This window comes from Hemitrygon akajei, chromosome 4 (genome assembly GCF_048418815.1).
Source record: "Hemitrygon akajei chromosome 4, sHemAka1.3, whole genome shotgun sequence".
In the NCBI taxonomy this organism is placed as follows: domain Eukaryota; kingdom Metazoa; phylum Chordata; class Chondrichthyes; order Myliobatiformes; family Dasyatidae; genus Hemitrygon; species Hemitrygon akajei.
The window spans coordinates 139231327-139254214 of NC_133127.1; the positions used below are offsets into that span (position 1 = coordinate 139231327).

Sequence of the window (22888 nt, forward strand, 5' to 3'; positions counted from 1 at the left end):
AGGGTTGGCGATTAGGGAATGTTGTAGAGATGTGAGCTGAAAGACCATTGCTAAGTAATGTCCAGTAAACAGATGATTCAATCTGGTGTAGTATTATTAAAACATTGTTGTTCCGAGCGTATCTAATGGTAGTTGCTTCTGGCACAAGTTGACCTAAAGTTCCCTGCAATATTTCAAAAGCAACATTATCTGGAATTAAATCATTCAAAGTTCAATGATGAAGTAAAATTTGGACACGTGGACGAGGTTACTTTGTGTTGAGAATTGCCGGGAAAGTCTTGGAAATGGTTCTTATCACTCTCTGCTCTTGGGCAGAGTTTATGTTCTTTGCAGAATTTTGGGGAAAAAGAGTGGAATTTCAAACCAGAGGAAGGATTGCTGCTTGAACTTGCTTGGCCTTCTGGGGAAATTCCCATTCTTTTGGCAGCACTAACTTGGAAGCAGAAGTACTGATGCTCAGCAAAAAAAACACTTCTTTTAAGAAGTGTTTCCTTTAAAAAATTACATTTGTGGTGATTTCCATGCTTTCCTGGTGGCTCTTGCCTGTTTGAAATGTACTTCCCCTGGTGTTCTGAAATCATCAGCTGATGCCAGTGAAATGGAACTGAAACTTCTGTTGCTGATTACCATCCTAGAAACACAGAACATAATTTATATAAAGTTCCATTTTCCCATTGATTTGATGGAGGTGGTAAACTACTTAAAAAGGGGCAGGAAATGCTCCCAGTAATTTAGCAGGGGAAACATTATATTACCAGCTAAATTTCTGGTTATTTTAGTTTTAGAAATGTTTTTATTTCTGGAGTTGATGACCTGTTAAATGACTGCAAATTCTCCCGAGTTCTGTTACATGAAGTTTCTCCACAACCATCCCACCTCCCCCCCCCCCACACTATTTAGTCAAGAAAGGTGTCTTGATACAAATAAGGTTGTATGTGGTTATTTCAGAATTGCATCGATCAAGGTGAATATAAAATTAATAAATGTATACTGTTGTTACAGGGTTTGTTTCCGCCAGGCCAAGGAGCCACAATTGGAGTTGACTTTATGATTAAAACTATTGATATAAATGGAGAAAAAGTGAAGGTATAGTATTACTGTTCAAATCCCTTTGACTTGTGACAAATTTTGACAAATCAAAAACTTGAGATTTGCAGAGTATTTTACATTTTATATAGCATTGCATTTAAGTTGTTTATTTCAGTTTGGTACTTGATATACTGTTGATAAAATTATGCTTATCACTGATGATACATTGTATTTCAAAGAATATTCATTCTCACTAAAATGAATTATTGGGTGAAATGTTTAAGGATTAAACAGAATAATAAAAGACTAGCTCTTAGCTCTTTTTAAATGAATGATATTTGAACTATCAATATGAGGAACAGGTTGAACATAAAATTAGGATTACTACTTGGTCCAATTGATGGATATTTGGTTTTGCAACATTAGGGGTGTCCTGATGGATTTTTAGGAACCAACCGGGAAGCTTTCATATTGACTGTTTAACTGTATGGTTCACTAATTGGGTTTTATTTGCACTCGTACGGGGACCAGTTTGGTTTTTGCAGGAATGAAAGAGGTGGCTCTTTTTTTTCTTCATCATGCAGTCCAGCATTAATGGTAGCTAGTATTCCCATTGGTAAGTTCGAGAGCAGCAGAATCTGTGAGGTTTTCTTTTGTGATGTTAGTTGCAGTTTGTTTCTGTATTTGTTGTAATTCTCTTGGGTTTCACCATCACTTCTCAGTGGGCCAGTTGTGTTTGGTCAGTTCTGTGGGATTATAGGAAAAAAAGTAATAACAAAAATGCCAGTGTACTTTGATGGAACACGGGTCATAAATGGGATGATTCCTAATTTACTGCAATCGGAGAAGAAATGGCAGAACTACATATTTTTAGATATTGTTGGCACTTTAATCCTCCTGCACAAAAAAAACAAACAAATCTGATCAGGCACGGTGATCAACCCCCAAATCCCTCCTCCTGCACAAAAAAACCAAACAAATCTGATCAGGCACGGTGATCAACCCCCAAATCCCTCCTCCTGCACAAAAAAAACAACAAAAATGGATCAGGCACATTGACCTCCAAATCTCTCTTTCCACACAAAGAAACAAACAAACTGGATCAGGCACATCAACCCCAAAATCCCCTCCTTGTGCAAAAAAACCCAAGAAGATCAGGCGAGAAACACTGCATATAGAATCCACAAGACTGAAAAACAGACTCCACAGTCCAAGTTCACATTCAAAACGCAGAAAAAACCTGGGCAACACTCTCCAGGCACAGCAGGAGGCTCCTCCCATCTCCAGTACTACAGAGCAACCGATCAAAACGGCCGGCCCTCACCCTCTCATTTGCTTCGATGCTTCAATGTCCCTTGTTGCTTTAATTGGCAAACAATGGAAGCTTTAAAGGCGAAGTGGAGCCAAACATCGGCTTGTGCCTTATTCTGCAGCCTGCATGCAACCAGGTTCACTCACACTACTTCTGTCTCCTGAAGACTGCAGAGCCCTGAAGCACCCAAGTGATCTTCTAAGTTCTGCACTCTCCTTGATGTTTCAATTGCCCTCATTGCTTTAATCGAACAATGGAAGCTATAATTGGTGCAGTGGGGTCAAACACAGGCTTGTGCCCCATCCTGCAGCCTGCCTGCCATGAAGTTTGCTCACGTTGCCTCTGTCTCCCTGAATCCTCTCGGAGACTACGGAGCACTGAAGCACCCAGGCGATCTCCAGACAGCAAAACACAGGGTCTGACAGTTCCAGAATCACATTCAAGATGAGAAAGAAACGTAACAGACATAAAAGAAGTGAAAAAGATGGTTTCATGATCTATCCAGAAGATGTTGATCAATGGAGCAATTTACACAGGCACCACCTTGGCTGGAAGTCACTGTGGTCAATAAAACAGCGAATTACAGGTCAAAGGGGAAAAATTGTGGAACTCAATGAGTCTAGCAGCATCTGTGGGAGAAAGGGAATTGTTAATTTTTTCGGTTGAAATCCTGCATTAGGACTTGCTGTGGTGCGTGTCCCATTCTGTTGCTCCTGATTCCAATATTTGCAGTCTCTTGTTTCTCAAGTGAGTTCGAGATGTTGTAGAAACATCTGAGCAACCTTTCAGGAAAAATTGGATGCTGGATGTCGAGAATGACTTGTGGCGTGTAGAGGAGAGAGGTTGTGGGCATGGTCTTTGCCTGACTACAGAAGTATTAACAGCAAGAGCAAGTAGACTGTAGGGATTTTAGAGGACAGAGAATTTATCTGAGGATAAAAAAAATGTAATACCAGAAATAAATTTTTAAAAATATCTATTTTTGATAAAAGCCTGAGGAAGAATTATTTTTGAGGTGTCTAAATGTACCAGAAGTGGTTCAGAAAGCTCAATAATGTACATGGCATCCAACCTGAGATATGTAAAATTATGGATGTAGGGAAAAAATAAGGGGGAGAAAAAGAAAATGAGATACTGTGACATTAACATAGTGACATAAAATCAATTAGACTAAAGAGGAAAGGCTGCATTTGGTGACCAATTTTACAGCCCATGAGAATGGAGATTACTCTGCAGTCAATCAACTTTAGTGATTGAACAGCTGTTAAGTGACCAAGATTAATATAGAGCAAGTAATTTCTACATAACAACCTATTGCTAACTGCATTTTATTTGGAAAGTTAGTGTGGTTTTACTGAGGAAATGTTGTAGTTTGTTTCCTCTGCTGTTTAAGTAGACTGTTTGGTAGAGGAATAGGTTTTTGCTGTCTAAATGATCGTTAGCTATACATCATGCGCCCTGACTTGCCTCCAATTAATTGGCTGAATGGTCCTGGTAATAAAACCCCTGAAAAGGAAGTTTTTCTATTGTAGCAGATGGACACACTGTAAGAGTTGAAATTTGGGAAGATGTGGAACAACCACTTTTGCTTCCATGGATTTTATGTTGGGAGATTGGAACATGGACCTGTTCAGCCTCATTGGCCCAAGATGTTGTCGATGTTGTGCCAACCATTTAACCTATTCCAAGATCAATCTAACTTCTCTCTCTCACATAGCCATCCATTTTTAATTTCATCCATGTGTCTATCTGAAATTCTTTAAAATGTCCCCGATGTATCTGAGTTGACTATCACCCTTGACGATGTGTTCTACATACTGCGTGAGTATATATGTAGACATTTCCCCTCCCCCTTTACATACCTCCAATTACCTTAAAACTATAATAACAGTAACACCCACACCCCACCAGAATTCAACAGTTTGGGCAGCAACCTATGGAAAAGGGTAAACATTTACTGTTGTGGATCGAAACCCTTCTTCAGGACTGAAAAGGAAGGGAGAAGATGCTAGAATAAAAAAAGTTGGGGGGGGGGAGAGAGGAAGGAGGCTAGCTGGAAGGTGATGGGTGAAGCCAGGTGGGTGGGAAAGGTCAAGGGCTGGAGAAAGAATCTGATAGGGGAGAGGAGTGGACAATAGGAGAAAGGGAAGGAAGAGGCGACCCAGTGGAAGTAATACTTTTCCATATTGTCTGCTCCTATTCCTCTTTGAGGTTATGGTAAAGGTCAGGGAGTTGTGGTCACTGCCTCCAAAATGCTCACCCACTGAGTGATCTATCACATGACCAGGTTCATTGCCTAGTACCAGATCCAGTATGGCCTCTCCTCTAATCTGCCTGTCCTGGTTTTATGTTAGAAATTCTTCCAGGACACACCTAACAAATTCTGCCCCAGCCATAACCGCAACCCTGGACCTTTCCAGTATCAATCTGCTCCTCTGTTTTTTTGCTATTGCAGGTGTTTATAGAGTACTCCGAATAGAGTGATTGCCCCCTTCCTGTTTCTGACTTCCACTCACACATTCAATGGGGAGCCCCTCCATGCTAATTTCCTTTTCTGTGATACTATCCCTGATTAACAATACCACTCCTCTACCTCTTTTACTTCATTCCTTGTTTGTCCTTTTTGAGACATTTAACCTCCGGAACATCTGGTTGCCTCTCCTGCCTTGTGACAGTTATGTCTCTGTTATGGCCACAATACGTAGTTTCATGCACCGATCCATCCTGTCAGCTTATCACTCTTGTGTCTGATATTTCTTGCATTAAACACATTTCAACCCATCCAATGACTGCATTTATGCCCTAGCCACAGCCTATCCTTCTGCACCATCTCTACATGTTGCATCTACCTTTACATCAGCTGCTCCATCCTCTGACCTATCATTCTTGTTCCTCTCCTTCTACCAAATTAGCAGCTGGAGCAAACCTACCTGCAAGGACATTAGTCATCCCTTGAGTTCGGGTGCAACCTGTCCCTTTTGTACAGGCCACACCTTCCCCAGAAGCGATCCAGAAATCTGAAACCCTGCGCCCTGCACCAGTTCCCCAGTCACACATTTATCTGCTGTGTCAACCTATTCTTACTCTTACCGGCACGTAGAACAGTCAGCAATCCAGAGATTCCTTGAGGTCCCTTCAGGACTTCATTCCTTTTACCACCTGTAGTGGTTACTTGAAAATGAACCAAAGATGTTCATAGACTAAGCAAGGGCTGACGCAGTATGACACATTCCAAATAATGAAATTACAAAGTTCAAGAGAATGTTTGATCCTTTATTAAGAAATCAGCAAGACAAACAATTTTATAGCAATAAAAAAAAACTAATGAAATTAAAACTAGCGATGTAACGAAATGAGGACTATGCATTAGCGGTCAACAAAAAAGCCCCTGACCCTCTCCCTGGCTTTAAACAGATCAAATTATTTTAGACTAAGTGTGAATACATAACTATACTCCACTTGCTTCTACCACATCCCAATCCACATGACAAATTACCCATAATAAACATGCAGCACAAAATATAATACAGACAGAAAATGTGGCTCCTACATCTCAAACCCTAATAATTACACTACCATAATTACAACTACATACCACCAGAAAAGAGACATGAAATTTATGGAAATGTCCTCTTTCTTCTTCCAGTCAAGTTATGTAACAGTCAACAAGGCCAGAGTTTACTAGGTCCTGTAAAAGACAGATCTTGGTTATAGGTCTGTCCAGACACCTGGTCTTGATGCACACCTACTGCACAAATCCTCTTCTTGTTGGAAAGACTTGAATGGCTCCTCCTATAATCTATAAGTTTTGAGGCGCTGTGTCTTCACCTGAAAGCACAAGGTCTCATGGGAGGAAATTGCAGCTGTGGTAAATACTCCTTGAACCACCGTTTCCAAAACAAGTTGGGCATATTTTGCACCTGCTTCCATTCACAACGACCATAGATGTTTATCTTTTGGAACTCTCCTGGTGGTAAGGATTGTGAGGTCTTCTGCTTGGGTATGAATGCATTCAAATCATTGGGGTCAGAGGATGCTTTAGTAATTGGATGACCATTGATAATGGCCTCTACTTCACAAAGCCCTTTTTCATCAAGATTTTGTACCTTCATGGTGGAAATGAGGACCTTTTGAACAGACCTGATCAATTTCTACCATGTTTCTCCATGATGTGAACCAGCCGTGGGGGTTAAAAATTCACTCAATTCCTTTCTGAAGCTCTGATTCGTGAGTGATTCTCGCTTCTCAATGGTTCTCTCAATTCGTGCTTAGCTCCAACATTGTTGCATTATCAGAGCGCAGTTCACGAACCTGTCCTTGTCTTGCTAAACAGCATTAAAGTGCATTAACAAAGGAATCTGTGTCTACGGAAGATGCCACTTCAATGTGAGCAGCTTGTATATCTAGACAGGTAAATATGACCCCATACCTCTTCACTGTACTCCTTCTGCTCTTCACCTCAGAAGGTCCAAAGTGGTTCATTCGTACACATGCAAATGGAGATTCATCTGGGGAGACCCTGCCAGAGGTAGATCTGCCATGCACTGGCATTCTGGAGCTGTGTGCAACTGTTGACAAACAACACACTTGGACAGGATTCTTACAGCTGTATTAGCAGTGGGAATCTAGTATTTTTGGCACAACTAGGATAATGTGGTCATGGCCACCATGTCCCATTCCTTTATGTACATGCCTCAGAATGATGTCTGAGATATGAAGATCCTTTGCCAATAGGATCACACTTCCTCCCCTTTGCAAACTCAAGAATTCACCTGGAAATCTTTGGTAAAGCCCAATGATTTCCCCTTCAGCCTTTCCGAGCTCCTTCACTGAGAGACCATCTCAGCCATCTGACCTTTGACTTTCTCAATCTCTTGCTGCAAAGAATAGCCCTTGTTGTTCTTCATCTAAGTCAGATTGAGCAAGAGTGGTGTTCAGTTGTTTCCTCTTCTGACTAAGAAACAAGACCAGGTTTTTAAGTAAAGAATCCACACTACTGTATTCTTCAAATGGGTCCAAGGTGAGAAGTGATGGATTATATATGTTACGGTGTCCACTTCCTCTTCAATCTGCATGGCATTCATAGTAACACTCTTGACTTCTGGAACAAACGGGATTCACAGGCCATTCCCTCTTGACGACTATACCGACTGGTACAGATGAAGTGCGGTGTTGTATTAATAAGGTTGTAAATTCATTTTGTTTCCTCGTAATATCCATAATACTAATCTGACATCTGTTATTGCCCCCATGATCCCTTTCAGCTGTTAGACATGACATGCAGTAGGTTTGGAGTGCCACCTTGGTGAAGGCTGAGAGTAAACACTTTGACCTACCTCTTGGGTATTTAACTCTTGTTTCAATGACACTTGAACAAATGAATCAACATTAACATTGGGTGTGGTTTTTCTGTGTCCTATCAATATTGGAACTCATACCATAGGACTGTCCTGCTGGAGCACTTTCAGCATTCACCTCACTTGAAGTTCTTAGCACACTAATTTTGTCCACCTGTGTGGCAATTTCTTCCTGCAACTTAAGCTGCTCTTTCCTTCTCCATAGTTGTTCCTCTTGCTCTTCCAGAGAGTGTTTGTCCTTCATTAATTGTTGCTTTGCTATTAATGCAGCTAAAGCAGCCTCCTTTTTAATGTATGCAGAGGAGGCATCAGATGCAGAAGATGCTCTGCCTGCTGCACAACTTGGAGCACAGACATTTGACCCACTGTTGCTTGTATTTACGTCATCCTGTGGATCCTTTGCGTAGTCAAAACATGCCTTGGAATTTGAGAAACATATTCATCTGTTTCAACAACATGACCTTCAATATGACATATTTGGTTCAACCACCGTTTTAACATCCACGATGAATGCACTACCAACTCATCCAATGTTTGAAAAACATTCATTATGTTTACCTCGCTCGACCTCAGGAAGTAGTGACAACAGCATGTGGTGTTGCTTAGCAACAGCTTCACGGAGACTAGTCGGAAGATAAGATTGCACTTGTAAAGCATTTTTCTTTGTTCCCATAAAATCCTTAATTGATGGTATTAAACATTTAATTTTGTTTACATTTGTTCTATACGATTGAAGACTTTCGATTCTGCTTCCTAAAGCTTTTGAAGTAAGTTTAATTTCTCTTTTGACAGTCCTGATATGAGGGTCATTTCTATGCTTTGATTCATTTATGTTATTTTCTCCTTATTGCGCCACTCACTATTAACTCTTTATTTGCCCACAGCACTGTTGATATTCCAGTTCAGTAAACATAGTCAACAAACAAACTGCCCACGCATCCACAGCACTTAAACCAGACCAAACAGAACAGCCTTCAAATTTAAACATTGGCAACTGGAGTATTTCAGCACTTCAGTAAAACAAAGCGATGAACCCTCGGGCAAACATCACATGATCGAGCAACAGTCCCCACTGGACAGGCAGTGCTGACCATTCAGAGCTGTGTTCAAACCACAAATGCACAGCATGGATCAACAAAAAGGTCGTTACTTGCCGCAAGCTGCTCTGGCTTCTCGATACTGCGATTCCAATTTCGCCAACTGGTCTGTGGCAATCCTTAGCCATAGACTTGTTCATTTGGTATAACTTTTTTTTCTGTTGACAAAATGTAGCAATTACTGGGGGGGGGGGGGAACCCACAAAGCCACTCAGAGACAAAGCAGGGGGTTGGTATTGTGTGATCCACTCCAAATAACAAAATTCCAAATTTCAGAAGTGTACATTTGATCCTTTATGAAGAAACCAGCAAAGTCTAACAATCTTGTAGCAATTTTAAGGAAAAAAATCTAATGAAACTAGTGCTATAACAAAATAAGTGGTCTAGTAATGACATAATGGTTTAAGTGTTAGCATCAACAAAAAGAAACCACCCATGGCCCACTCCCTAGTTCTGAACATAATAAACTGAACTTAACCAGAATAAACTAAACTATGTAACTATACTCATTCACTCCTACCATGACACCACCCATGTGACAGATTACCCATAAAAAGTATGCAGCACAATACAATTCAGACAGAAAATAGATACATGGCTCCTACATATCTATGTTATTGGTACCAATGTGTCCCAAGGCTTCTGGCTGTTCACCTTCCTTGATCAGAATGCTGTGGACCCAATCGGAGATGTCTCATTGAAACCTACAAAATAGTGAAAGCCCCAGACAGCGGAGCTGGACAGTATAGGTCAAGTAGAGAAGAACAGAGAGGAGGAGGAATTTCTTTAGCCAAAGGGTGGTGAATGTGTGAAAATTATTGACATAGATAGTTGCGGAGGCCAAATCATTGGGTATATTTAAAGCAGAGGTTGATAGGTTCTTTTATTAGTAAGGGTGCCTAAGGTTATGGGGAGAATGCAGGCAAAGAGTTAGGGGGCAAAAGTTTAAGGGTAACACGAGGGGGAATTTCTTTACTCAGAGAGTGGTAGCTATGTGGAACGAGCTTCCAGTAGAAGTGGTAGAGGCAGGTTCAGTATTGTCATTTAAAGTAAAATTGGATAGGTATATGGACAGGAAAGGAATGGAGGGTTATGGGCTGAGTGCAAGTCAGTGGGACTAGGTGAGAGTAAGTGTTCTGCATGGACTAAAAAGGCCGAGATGGCCTGTTACCGTGCTGTAATTGTTATATGGTTATAAATGGGGTTGAGGGGGAAAATAAATCAGACATATAATTGAATGGCTGAGAAGACGCAATAGGCTAATACTCCTCCTGTGTCTTATGGTCTTACAAATATCGATAATTTAGAGGTACTGAAGAAAAAGACTAGTTTATCAATTAGACAATTCTGAAATTAGTTTGTAACAAAAGTCACTTTGCACTATGTAGTATTTAATTGTTGACCAGGAATTAAAAATGGAATTGATAACTAATTGATATTTACTTCACAGTTCAAGGTAATTAACAAGTTAGAGTATTGTCAAAAGTAAAAAAAAAATTGCTGGTTATAAAATGTTTTAATGGGAGCTTTGTGTTAAATCAATCAGTCCCACTGAACACGAGTTTTATACCCTGCAAAATGAATGTATTTCATTTTACAATACATTAAATCACCTACTCCCTTGGGAGAAAGGAGAAATTATCTAAGGGAGGTTCATCAGAACATTACATTAAAAAGTAGAAGCAGGAGTACACACTGTGCTCTCTAGAGAGTGTTGTGCGATTCAGTGAGATCATAGCTTATTGAATCTTTAATTCACCAATCCACCTGGACCCCAGTAGCCTTGATTACTCAAAACGGTATATTGCTACCTTGTCCTTGTTCAGCCTTCACTTCTGAGGTAGAGCATTCCAAAGATCTTCAATTCTGAGCAAAGAATTATTTTCTCATCTCTATATTAGTTTGATAGTCTCTTTATCGTGAAATTATCCCAACTAGTTCTAGATAACTCTAAATAACATCCCCTCAACATTTATCCCTATGATGCCTCCTTTGGATTTTTGTGTCTTTCAGTAAAAGCACCTTTCCTTGTTAGCTCCAGAGACCGAGGAATATTTAATACAGTATTATCCATGAACAAAGTTTGATGTGGCTTCCTTGGGTAGAAGTGAGAAGTACCAAAGGTGGGAGTCAGCTATGGAAATGGTGGTGTACAAGCTTCTAAAAGTAACCCAAGACATTTCAAAAAGGGACCTTGTCAGAAAGATAAAATAAGGACGGGATTATCTACATAGATCTGCAAAATAAGGTGACAATAGTAGCTGAGATCAAGACTTCATTGCAAGTTCCAGATTTTTTTTTGGAATAGCTCTTTTTGGACCCAGCCATAGAGTATGTTATACTAGATTTGGAAATTCATAGCAAGATGTGTTTAATTAAAACTATACTCCACTTTGGGGTGCAAATAATCCCTGGTTAGTGTCCATCTGCATATAAACTAGTTTGGCAAGGGGCTGTGAACCAGAGTGATAGGCAGTTGGTACACAAGCAGATGCAGTGTGTAGTGAGGCTGGGATCATACATAATATGACAGAATTCACCCTGCAGAGGGGGCGGGGTGTGTGTATAATATCTCAATCAGATGTATCAGTATTACAGTGGAGTAAAGGAAACTATAGAGGCATGAAAGAGGAGCTGGCCAAAGTTGAGTGGAAAGGGCACTAGCAGGGATGATGACGGAACAGCAATGGCTGGAGTTTCTGGGAGTAATTAAGAAAGTGCAGAATAGATACATCCCAAAGATGAAGTATCCTAAAGGGAGGATGAGGCAACCGTGGCTGACAAGGGAAATCAAAGAGCATAAAAGCAAAAGAGAGGGCATGCAATATAGCAATTGCTGGGAAGCCAGAGGATTTGGAAGACTTTAAAAATAAACAAAAGGCAGCTTAAAAAAAGCCATATGGAGAGGAATGAAATATGAAGGTGAGCTGGCCAATAATATAAAAGAGGATACCAAAGGTTTTTCAGACAAATGAAGAGTAAAAGAGAGGTGAGAGTGGATATTGGACCATCGGAAACTTACATTGGAGAGATAGTAATGGTGGACAAAGAAATAGCAGGTGAAATTAATAAGTATTTTGTTTCAGTCTTCACTGTGGAAGACACCAGCAGCATGCCAGAGTTTTGAGAGTGACGGGGGAAGAAGTGAGTGTAGTTGCTATTACTAAGAAGAAGATGCTTAGGAAGCTGAAAAATCTGAAGGTAATTAAGCCAGCTGGACCAGATTGACTATACCCCAGGGTTCTAGGGAGGTAGCTGAAGGCATCTACTATTTAATGGTAGCTGGAGGCATTAGAAATGATCTTTCAAGAATCACTTGAATGGTTCTTGATGACATGAAAACTGCAGATGTCACTTCAATCTTCAGGAAGGGAATGAGGCAGAAGAAAGGAAATTATAGACCAGTTAGCCGGACTTCAGTGGTTTGGAAGATGTTGGAGTCCGATATTAAGGATAAGCTTTCAGGGTACTCGGAGGCAAGGTGCTGCACATGAGGCTGCTAACAAGATTAGGAGTTAATGGTATTACAGGAACAATACTGTGGTCCTATTGTCTTTATAATAGTGATAGAGAAGTACAGCACAGAAACAGGCCCTTTGGCCCATCTAGTTCATACCAAAAACTATTTAAACTGCCTACTTCCAACACCCTCCACCTGGACCATAGTCCTCCATACCCCTACCATCCATGTACCTCTCCAAACTTATCTTAAATTTTGAAATCGACCTCACATGGACCACTTGTGTTGGCAGCTCGTTCCACACTCTCACAGGCCTCTGAGTGAAGACGTTCCCCCTCATGTTCTCTTAAACTTCTCACCTTTCACCCTTAAGCTATGACCTCTGGTTGTAGCCCCATCCAACATCAGTGAAAAAAGCCTGCTTGTATTTATACTACCTATACCCCTCATAATTTTGTATATCTCTATCAAATCTTCTCTGTCTTCTGCATTCTAAAGAATACGGTCCTAACCTACATAATGTGACCTAGCCCATGTCAAATTAGTGCTTTGAAATTAATTTGAATTTAATGGTAAGACTTTTGGCAGTGTGGAGGATTGGAGGGATCTTGGGGTCAGAGTCCATAGTGGTAAAGTTTTAAGGGAATTGGGGAGTCTCAGGTTTCCTGTAAATAATGGTTAAGGTTGAGTCTGTGTATTCTGGTTTGAGAATGGCTGCAGTTTGAGAGCTCTTGTCTCTTGACTTTTCACACCTTTTGATTTTTGTGTTTAAATTTCAACTTTGGGTTAAGTACGGACTACGTCTGTAACTGCAGTATGTTTGAATAATGTCTCACAACTGCTTCTTTGAGGCTACATCCACACTACACCGGATAAATCCTTAACCAAAGCTTCTCTTCGTTTTTAACCCTCCGTCCACACTAAAACGGCGTTTTCGTCCCCCGAAACTGGAGCTTTTCAGAAATGCTCTCTAGGGTGTGTAATTTTGTAAACGCCACTTGGGCAGATCAGTGTGGACGGGGTAACTGGAGAAATCTGAAAACACTGTCAGACGGCAGCGCGCCATTTCATTGTTTTCTTGAATGCAACCTAACAATTTCAGAACAGACATCAACGAGACTGAAGCCAGAAGTTAGAAATGTACTCAACAAATACTTTGACCCATAACTTACTGAATAAATAAGTATACTCACTTTGCCCTGTTTTCTGTCCTTGTATGAGGGTGGGTTGCCTGTTTGTGCAAGTAGTTCTCTGACAATAGATGTGTAACAGCCTAATTTCCATTGTATGGAAATACAAGATAATACTGATGCAGACATGTTTTATACATTTAACAAGGTGCTTTACTAATGCAACAGAGTTAGTCAGATTTTCAATGTTCATCATCAGCCAGGTCATACTGTCCGTGAACTCCCTGTGGGTTGCCTCCATACGCTCCAGTATTTGTTTTTTTTAAACTTTTAAGTCCTGCCCGAGAGCCAACAGCTGCCTGTCATTTAAGTTTTTCTAGTCTGTAACTGGACAAACACGCACCATCTTTCACAGCGAGATTCAACACCAAACATGTCGCTTGTTTTCGGCAGATCTGTCCTGCGCATGCGCAGTTGGAGGAGATTCGCCAAAATATCCGTTTGAATGCGGACAGAGATATTTTTAAGAACGCCTAGTGTGGACACCTATCATTTTTATGCGAAACCGGCGTTTTCAAAATTATCCGGTCTAGTGTGGACGTAGCCTCAGTGAAAATAAGGATTATAAATTTATAAAACCCACAAGAAGGCAGGACATTCTTTACATTCCTTTCTTAATTTTGGTGAAGTCTCTTATCTAAATTATTAAGTTCTGCTCTAATTGAGTAGCTGGAATGTCTACGGATCTGACTGTTCTTTTGTATTGATATGTTAAAGGATCAATTTGTCCTGTTGACTCCTTGTCTCACTTGCAGGATGTAACAACAGGATGTAACAATCTATACTCTGTTTTCTGATTACCTCTGCCTGATGTGATTAAGTGTTCTTTGTCAAGTATGGTTACCTCTGTTTTAGGTGATTAAGTGGCCTTTGTCTCGGACTATCATTGTTGATGGCATTCTTGACAAAGATGGTGTTAAAAAAACTCTGGCTATGTCCACACTGGACCGGATAATTTTGAAAACGCTGGTTTTGCGTAAGAACGACAGGCGTCCACACTAGGCTTTTTAAAAAATACCTCTGTCCACATTAAACGGATATTTGGGCGAATCTCCTCAGGAGTGTGCGCAGGACACACAGAAAACAAGTAAAGAGGAAACAGTATACTTGGTGCGCGTTTGTCCAGTTACAGACTAGATAAACTTGAAAAGAAATTACCAAACAAAAGACTCGGTGTGCATTTGTCCAGAAACATTTCCTACAGCCATAGTCTCTTCACCGATGAAAGGGACAACAGCGACAACTAAATGCAATAAGGCTTGTTACTGGGCAAAAGTGAAATTTGCTGATACCTCATTTGTTTGTCTTTACTTTTGCCATGTCTTTCTGTATTATTTTGCTGTATTTAACGTGTGCAATAAAACGAGTTACTGGGCAAAAGTGGCAAATGCATCTATTGAATGTTTGCACAAGCAATACATTAATAAAACACCTTGTTAAATGTATAAAACATGTCTTAATCAGTGTTATCTGGTATTTCCATACAATGTTATATTAGGCTGTTACACAAATAGGCTGTTAGATATTTTTGTGGTGTTGGAGGTTGCGTTTAAGAAAATGAAATGCCCCGCTGCTGCCCCCATTTGTTTCGGTACGTCATGACAGCGGTTTTAAAAATAGCCAGTTACCCCGTCCACATTATGTCAGATATTTGGCATTTTCAGATTTATTCACTCTGGAGAGTTTCTGAAAATCTCCATTTTCGGAGGACAAAAACACCGTTTCAGTGTGGACGGAGGGTCAAAATGAAGAGTAAAAGCTTTGGTTACGGATCTATCCGGTCTAGTGTGGATGTAGCCTCTGTATCTCTGTCCTTAGACTTCGAGTGTCTGACTTTCTGAGCGCAGATGGAATGTTCTCTCTCGTAGCTTGTTACTAATAAAGGCAGAAAAGAATCAAATGTGGTATTTGCTTCATTACATCGGGTTGCTAACCGTTGACAATAGGACACTCAAGGCTGCTGCGCAGGTTAACTCTGTGATTAAGAAGGCATACGGTGCATTGGCCTTCATCAATCATGGTATTGAGTTTAGTAGCCAAGAGGTAATGTTGCAGCTATATAGGACCTTGGTCAGACCCCACTTAGAGTACTGTGCTCAATTCTGGTCACCTCACTACATGAAGGATGTGGAAACTATAGAAAAGGTGCAGAGGAGTTTTACAAGGGTGTTGCCTGCATTGGGGAACATGCCTTATGAGAATAGGTTGAGTGAACTCGGCCTTTTCTCCTTAGAGCAACGGAGGATGAGAGGTGACCTGCAAAAGGTGTATAATATGATGAGAGGCATTGATCGTGTGGATAGACAGAAGCTTTTTTCTAGGGCAATGGTTTCCACAAGAGGACACTGGTTTAAGGTGCTGGGGAGTAGGTACAGAGGAGACGTCAGGGGTAAGTTTTTTACTCAGAGTGGTGAGTGCATGAAATGGGCTGCCAGCAACGGTGGTGGAGGCGGATACGATAGGGTCTTTTAAGAGACTCCTGGCTAGGTATATGGAACTTAGAAAAATAGAGGGCTGTGGGTAACCCTAGGTAATTTCTCGGGTAAGGACATGTTTGGCACAGCTTTGTAGGCTGAAGGGCCTGTATTGTGCTGTAAGTTTTCTGTATTTCTTTGTCACCGTAGATGTTGTTGAATGTTGTAGTTTCTTGTCTTATATCTAACAAACAGTATTTTCTATCTAAAGTACCGTAGTATGTAATTGATCACCATAGTAAAAGATTCAATATGAGGAATGTTTGGCTTTGGGCCTGTACTCTGGAATTCAGAATGATATGGAGGGATCTCATTGAAACATACTGAATACGGATTGGCCTGGCCTTTATTTGATAGGGGGTTGTGGGTTACAGGGAGAGTGTTGAGAAGAAAAGAAAATTTGCCGTTATTATACGGTGGAAGAAGACTTAATGCATGGAATGGCCAAATTTTGCTCTTGTATTTTATAGCTTAATTATCCTATGCTGTCAAAAGTCTAGTCCATAACTTAAGTAATAAATGATTTTCTGAATGCATCTCTAATTTCGGTACTCGTTTTTATTTATCAGATAATCTGCCAAACTTTTAATGGGAAATACAAATAGTCATGACAGAGAATGCTAATCACATAGAATGTTGTTTGTAACTTTGCTTGTTTTTTTGGTAACCATGCTGATCAGAAGACTATGGTATCACTGCTTCAAAGAAACAGTATTCTTCATTTCATAGATTACATTCTTTTGATAATCTGAAAGCAAACCTTACAAAATAGGACAAAGGACTTTATCGCATAATTTAGGTCTTTTTTGAAAGATACAAAGCCTACGCCAATTCAATTTGTTTTCAATTTTGTTCTAAATCATTGCTATCAATTTAACATTCTAGGTGTCCACTGACTGATGGGTTAAAGTAATCCTGCCTCACCTTTTTGTATAAAGAGATACAGTCTGCCCTCCTTATCCGCGAAAACCTGGAAGTACTGTTCTAGCACTTGTTGTTCGAGCATGTATAGACTTTTTTTTTCTTGTCATTATTCCCTAAACAATGCAATATAACAACTACCTTACATGGCATTTACATTGTATTAGATATTATAAGTAATCTAGAGATGATTTAAAGTATGCAGAAGGATGTGCGTGGGTTATCGTGGATTGGGATCGAAAAAAATTGGAAGTTCTCTTACTAAGCATTTTTTACAGGTACATTCGGTATTATTTAACGTCAGTTAGTCAAACGTTTATCTTAGTATATAGTATATATTTTACCGTTCTATGCATATAAAACACTAAAGAACGTATGTTTCAGCGCCGGGCTTGGGAAGTTCCTGAGTTCGATATAGTGACAGATCGCTATGGAGTGCGCTGTCCATCATGCTGGGTTGATGTGGAGGATCAAAAACCCAAAACCCAATAATTAAACCACTGCATTGTTTAGTAATAATTGTAGCTTTCATCGGGGCACAGCCTTTCTCACTTTATCCTTTAAAATTGTTCCAATCGTTGACCAACGTAGCCTAACGCTTTTCCAATGACCGATGGCGTTTCACCTCTTTCCAATTACTTTATTTTCAATCGTTATCGTGATTATTGTCATGAACAGAAACACTGCGGATTCAGATCTCTGCTGCTGGGTCCTAATGTCCCGCACTGAGACCAGTTAAATAAGGTCTGGGGTTCCGCTGGGTTCTAAGATGCACCGCATTGAGACACGTTGAATAAGGGACTTGAGCATCCGTGAATTTTGGTATCCGCGAGGGGTCCCGGAACCAATCCCTCGTGGATAAGGAGGGCCGACTGTACACAAAATGGTATTGGGTGATATTTTGTCTGTCTACTGCCAACCAAGGATGCTGTGTGGAATGCATTTGTGCAATCCTAATGTCCTTTCTAATAGGCATGGGCCTGTAAGACAAATGATTTATAAATGTGGCAGTCTCAGAGAGAGCAGCTAAGAAAATGTAATGAAACATACCCCTTTGGAATTTGTGACTTGGACATGTTGATGAGAAAGCCACTGGGTTAGAAATTCTACTGTGTATCACCCTGTTTTTTTTCCACTTCACTATAGCTGAGAACGAATAGCGAAAAATGTTCTCGATGCATGTATACTCCACTTCGGTAATCTGTCACATGGTCTTTTGTGTTTATGATGAGCTTGTGCACCGAGGTCCCAAGGCATGTAGCAGTGATGTCATTTGTTGTGCAATGCCTGATTGACATTGCTGCTCCAATATTTGAGCAGAGGCATGGATTTAGGAATATTTGAATCCAGGAGCAAATTTTATGTAGAGATTGAAGGCTTGTTCTAGTGCAAGTGTAAATATATCTATGTGTATATTTATGTATATTGACCTGCTGTCAGATATTAGATCACTAGAAAATGTCTTGTAATTTACATAGATGACGGTGGTAATGTCTTCCATCTTCTGTGCACCCATTTCTCGTGGAACTATGACGTTCCATTATTCATCTACCAATCTGATAAATATTATCTAAAGTGCTCCAACTCATTGAGGCATTGGTTTTGACTAAGAAGCATCCTTTCAGAATCCCCACCATTTTGGGAGATTGAATTGCAGAATTTGCTTTTGTACAGAACTTTGGTTTCTGCATGATTTTTATGAACCAACTTTAAAAAGATGAAAGTAGTAGAAGAAGAATTGGCAAGTAGAGCTGGAGTGTACTGTGAAGTGAACTGAACAGGCGATTCCTCGGGGACTTGAAACATGCAGCCTGCCAGTCAGATGGAAATTCTTCACTGCCCTACACTAAAGTTAATTGGCTCATCCTTGATATAGTTATTCTCAACAAATTAACTTTAGTTTTTGGGCATAGGTGGTGAAAATGTGAGAGTTATGAATACTCTCTGTTTCATGTCAAGCAAAATCTGTAGCTTTGGTTCTTATTTTTTTGTGTTTCAAACTGTCTTCTGTTTGTTGCCAGATGCTGATAGTTTCAACTGTAATGAAAACTCTTAGATTTTTGTTTTAAGAAAACTCTTGTATTATGACTGAAAAGCTTAAATGTGTCATTGTGGAATATTTTAGTCAAACCTAACAGGCTTGGATTTTAACAATGCGTGGAATTCTTTGACAGTTTAAGCTTTTTTTTTCCTCTTCAATTTTTAAAAAATATGTGCATCATGAGTGTTGGGGCCACGCTAGGGTAGCAAGCATTTTTTTCTTCAGCGTTGCGGCATTTTATGTTTTGACACTGACAATTTTCCTCATTTTTGACCATCACCCCCACCCTTCTTCACATGTGCTCACAGTTAGGAATACAACGCCTGGCCTCTGCAAAAATTAAATGAGCACAGAAAAACTAATTGGAAGCAAAATGTGAAGGGATTTTTAAAATACCGGGATAGCTATTAGAATGATTACTTCAAAGTAGAATAAAGGAATAACAAATTTAGACAGTGTGTTCTGGTGCATTCTTGTTGGTATAAATCCTATTTCCATAGTAATGTACAAAATTATAAAGGAAAGGAGAATTCAGCTTGCATGATATTCATTCTGATACAATTGTATGAAGAAAGCTCGTGTTGATTTTTGTTCGTAATCTGTAGAAGCTAAATCTTCACTAGCAGTGATTATGTTTGGACCAGAGTTACAAACAACTGAAAATATTCAAGAAACTTCTTAAGACATTTTTCTGGTAGATATTTCTTTCATAATGTTGACAAAACTTTGATTTTTATTTTGGAAAACTTTCAGGCAAACTGATACAATTCATCCGAAACTCTATTGCTTATATTGTGTTTTCTGCACAGGAGTCCTGTTCACTCCTGCTGATCTGCAATAGCACTTAGTCTTGCAAATCCTCATAATTATCCTGGTGTTTCAAACTCAACACAACCTCACCTTTTCTTTGGTATCAATGCCCGTCATGGGCACTCTTTCTCCAACACCAGCAGCTTGCCCTCTTCTATATACTGAAATTCCTTTTTCTAACCTTCACTATCCTCTTGTCTTTAACTTGCCTTTGGTCATCCTAATATCTTGTCATCCACTCTTGACTGATTATGCCTCTGAATTGTCTTTGGATGCTTATTCATTTGTGAAGGCATTGTATAATTGTAAATTTGTTATAATGTGTAGGTAGGGCATTGATTTAAGGTTTCTTGTTGCTAGTTGAGAATGACCTGCTAGAAAAATCAATGTCTCAGAAGCTGAAACACTGGCTCTACTAATTGTATATCTGCACATACTTTTGTTTTTGAATGAAATTCTTATGCTGATGTAGTCAAGCTTGTAGTGTGTGAAATTGTTAAATCAGTATTGCCATCCTGCTGAAGTATAGTGTAGACCTGTAATTCCCAAATTTTTTTGGGGGGGAATTTGGGAATCTTTATTAGTCGCAACATGTTTGGTTGTGAGGATGGTGGAAAATGGACAAGAAAAAAACTGCATTCAAGCAAAATGATAATATGGTCTGAAAACAGAGGAAAATCAACAAGTAAGGGGAGATTACTGTTGTATTTGCCACGCAGGAGGAAATTGAATTGGCTTCTTGCTTTGAACAATGAAACTAGTATGAGAGCCAAATCTGATGGGGGTAGCAATTTGTTGGGGTATAAAACAATCGACTTGTATAAACCTTTCAGTGTTGTGTTGCATGGGTTAGAGTACAACGACATGCAAGTTGTTCATGGAAAGCTCATTGACCTCCTGTTTTCTGTACCTCAGCTCCAGATTTGGGATACCGCTGGACAAGAGAGGTTTCGATCCATCACACAGAGCTATTACCGCAGTGCAAATGCCTTAATATTGACCTATGATATAACCTGTGAAGAGTCTTTCCGTTGCCTTCCTGAATGGCTGAGGGAGATTGAGCAGTATGCTAGCAATAAAGTCACCACTGTTTTGGTTGGTAAGTAGAAACAAGGCTCAATCTTTACATCAAAAATTTTATATTTCAAGCACTAGTTCCTGTCCTTGAAGTGTGTGTAAAGCTGTGTTCATTAACTCTTTTGGCGTTGAAGTAGTTTTGCCAAAAACTTATGAATGATCTTTGGTAGGGAATTCCACAACATGGTGACGTACAGTATATCTTGGATTCCCACAGAATTGTGTTGGTGCTGGAAATCTCAGGTGAGAAAACCCCATTGTTGAAGTGAATTGCTCAGGAGCCACTTGAATATCACATAGGAGGTGAACGGCGAATCAAAGTGCATAGGCTTTGGTTAAGTAGTGCAGAGTCCAAAAGAATGACAATTGATTTATTTGTTGTGTACATGTTTCTAAGATATCACGGCAGGGTAGACCAACAGAGGCAGTTTCCGATGGAAATAGAGGTATAGTCTCTGGAAAAGTGGTCAGTGATTTAGAACTGAAATGCAGAGAAATGTCTTAATGCTGTGTTGTAGATCTTCAGGATTCCTACCTCCAGAGCTTGTGATGCTTTCACTCAGCATATTCATGGGTGGGATTGGCAAGGAAGAATTATTGAATACGATCTTAGAGGGAGCAGGATCAAATGATCTATCCCACTTCTACTTAATATGGTCTTGCATACATTGATAATTGACCACATTAATTGCATATTTCATAGCGGAGAGGTTTTTGAATAGCGAGTTGCCATGGATTGGACTATATTGTAAGAGTACCCTTCTATTTGAGTCCTGTATTGTTCCAGTTCAGTTTCTGATCATTGGTGACATGGTATCATTAAAATAAAAGCATTTTTTCCCCCTAAAAGTCCAGTTCAAAACTTTGGTGCTTGACTAGCGGATTTCCAGTATGTGGGATCTGATGATCAACTCTGGGGTACCTCAAATGTGTTCTTAGCCCACTGCTCTCCTCTCTACACCCATGGCTGTGTGGCTAGACACAGCTGAAATGCCATCTATAAATTTGCAGATGACATAACTATTGTTGGCAGAATCAATTGTTACAACAATTGTTGGCAGATAGATCAGCTCGTTGTAACAGCAAAGTTGTACTCAATGTCAATAAGACTAAGGAATTGATTGTGGACTTTAGGAAGGAGAAGTCAAGGGAACGTACCAATCCTTGTGGTCCAAGATGGCGTTGGCATAGATCGGTGATTCTCTGGGGGCTGCAGGAAATTGTACCAGTTTTCCTCGCAAATATTCTCCTTTTGAACTACTTTTGCTGCAATCTGCAGCATGTAAATTTCCTCTTAACAACTGACTACGAAATTACATCAATGATCTGCACATCTCATGTTCGACAGTTACGTTTGGAGCAATTAAGTGCGGTATCTTTAAGGATCAATGCCATGGCTGAAAACGTGGCAGGAGAGGCAGGATTCAAACCAGGCTGAAGATTAGAGGGATAAGGCCTCCTGTACCTTGCACTTTGTTGGTGAATGTACAGTCACTGGAAAATAAGATTGACGATCTTCTGGCAAGGCTGCTGTATCAGAGGCAGATGAGGCAGATCTCAGCTGTTCGTTTCACTGAAACTTGGTTAAATGCAGATACACCGGATGCAGTGATACGAGCGGAATATTTTACGATTCACAGAATGGATCAAACCGTGAACTCTGGAAAGGAAAGAGGTGGCGGCATATGCTTTTTAGTCAATTCTCATTGGTGCACAGACATTGGGTCATCTGTGATCCTACCATCAGTGGCTGATTATAAGCAAGCACTTGCAAAACTGCACGATCTTGTCTGTAACAAGAAACAGCTTGTCACAACGCATTTCAAATTATATTTGGTGGCTTTAACCAGCCCTGTTTGAAGAAAACCCTGCCCAGTTATCACCAGCACGTAACCTGTTGCATCAGAGGTCCCAACACACTGGACCACTCCTTCACTATGATAAGGAATGCCTAATAATCCTTCCTGAAGCCTCATTTTGGCAGGTTGGATGATTTGGCTGTACTCCTACTACCTGTATACAGACAGAGCCTAAAGAACAAGGCTCCAGAGATCAAGACAATAAAGAGGTGGTCGTGGGAGGCTGAGAAACAGTTGCTGGATTGTCTTGAGTCAGTAGAC

The 22888-nt window shown here is 40.1% G+C and overlaps 1 protein-coding gene and 1 long non-coding RNA gene across 2 annotated transcripts in view; one reads left to right on the forward strand and one right to left on the reverse strand.

Annotated features, from left to right (window-relative positions):
- Window positions 1–22888, forward strand: part of rab30 (RAB30, member RAS oncogene family) — a 68398-nt gene that overhangs the window by 38008 nt on the left and 7502 nt on the right. Inside the window, exons 3-4 of the mRNA XM_073043450.1 lie at window positions 1003–1086; window positions 20607–20790. Of these exons, the coding sequence (XP_072899551.1) occupies window positions 1003–1086; window positions 20607–20790 (268 nt within the window). The remainder of the gene's footprint in view (window positions 1–1002; window positions 1087–20606; window positions 20791–22888) is intronic.
- Window positions 1398–22888, reverse strand: part of LOC140726705 (uncharacterized) — a 48820-nt gene continuing 27329 nt past the window's right edge. Inside the window, exon 4 of the long non-coding RNA XR_012098703.1 lies at window positions 1398–1775. This is a non-coding gene — a long non-coding RNA (uncharacterized lncRNA). The remainder of the gene's footprint in view (window positions 1776–22888) is intronic.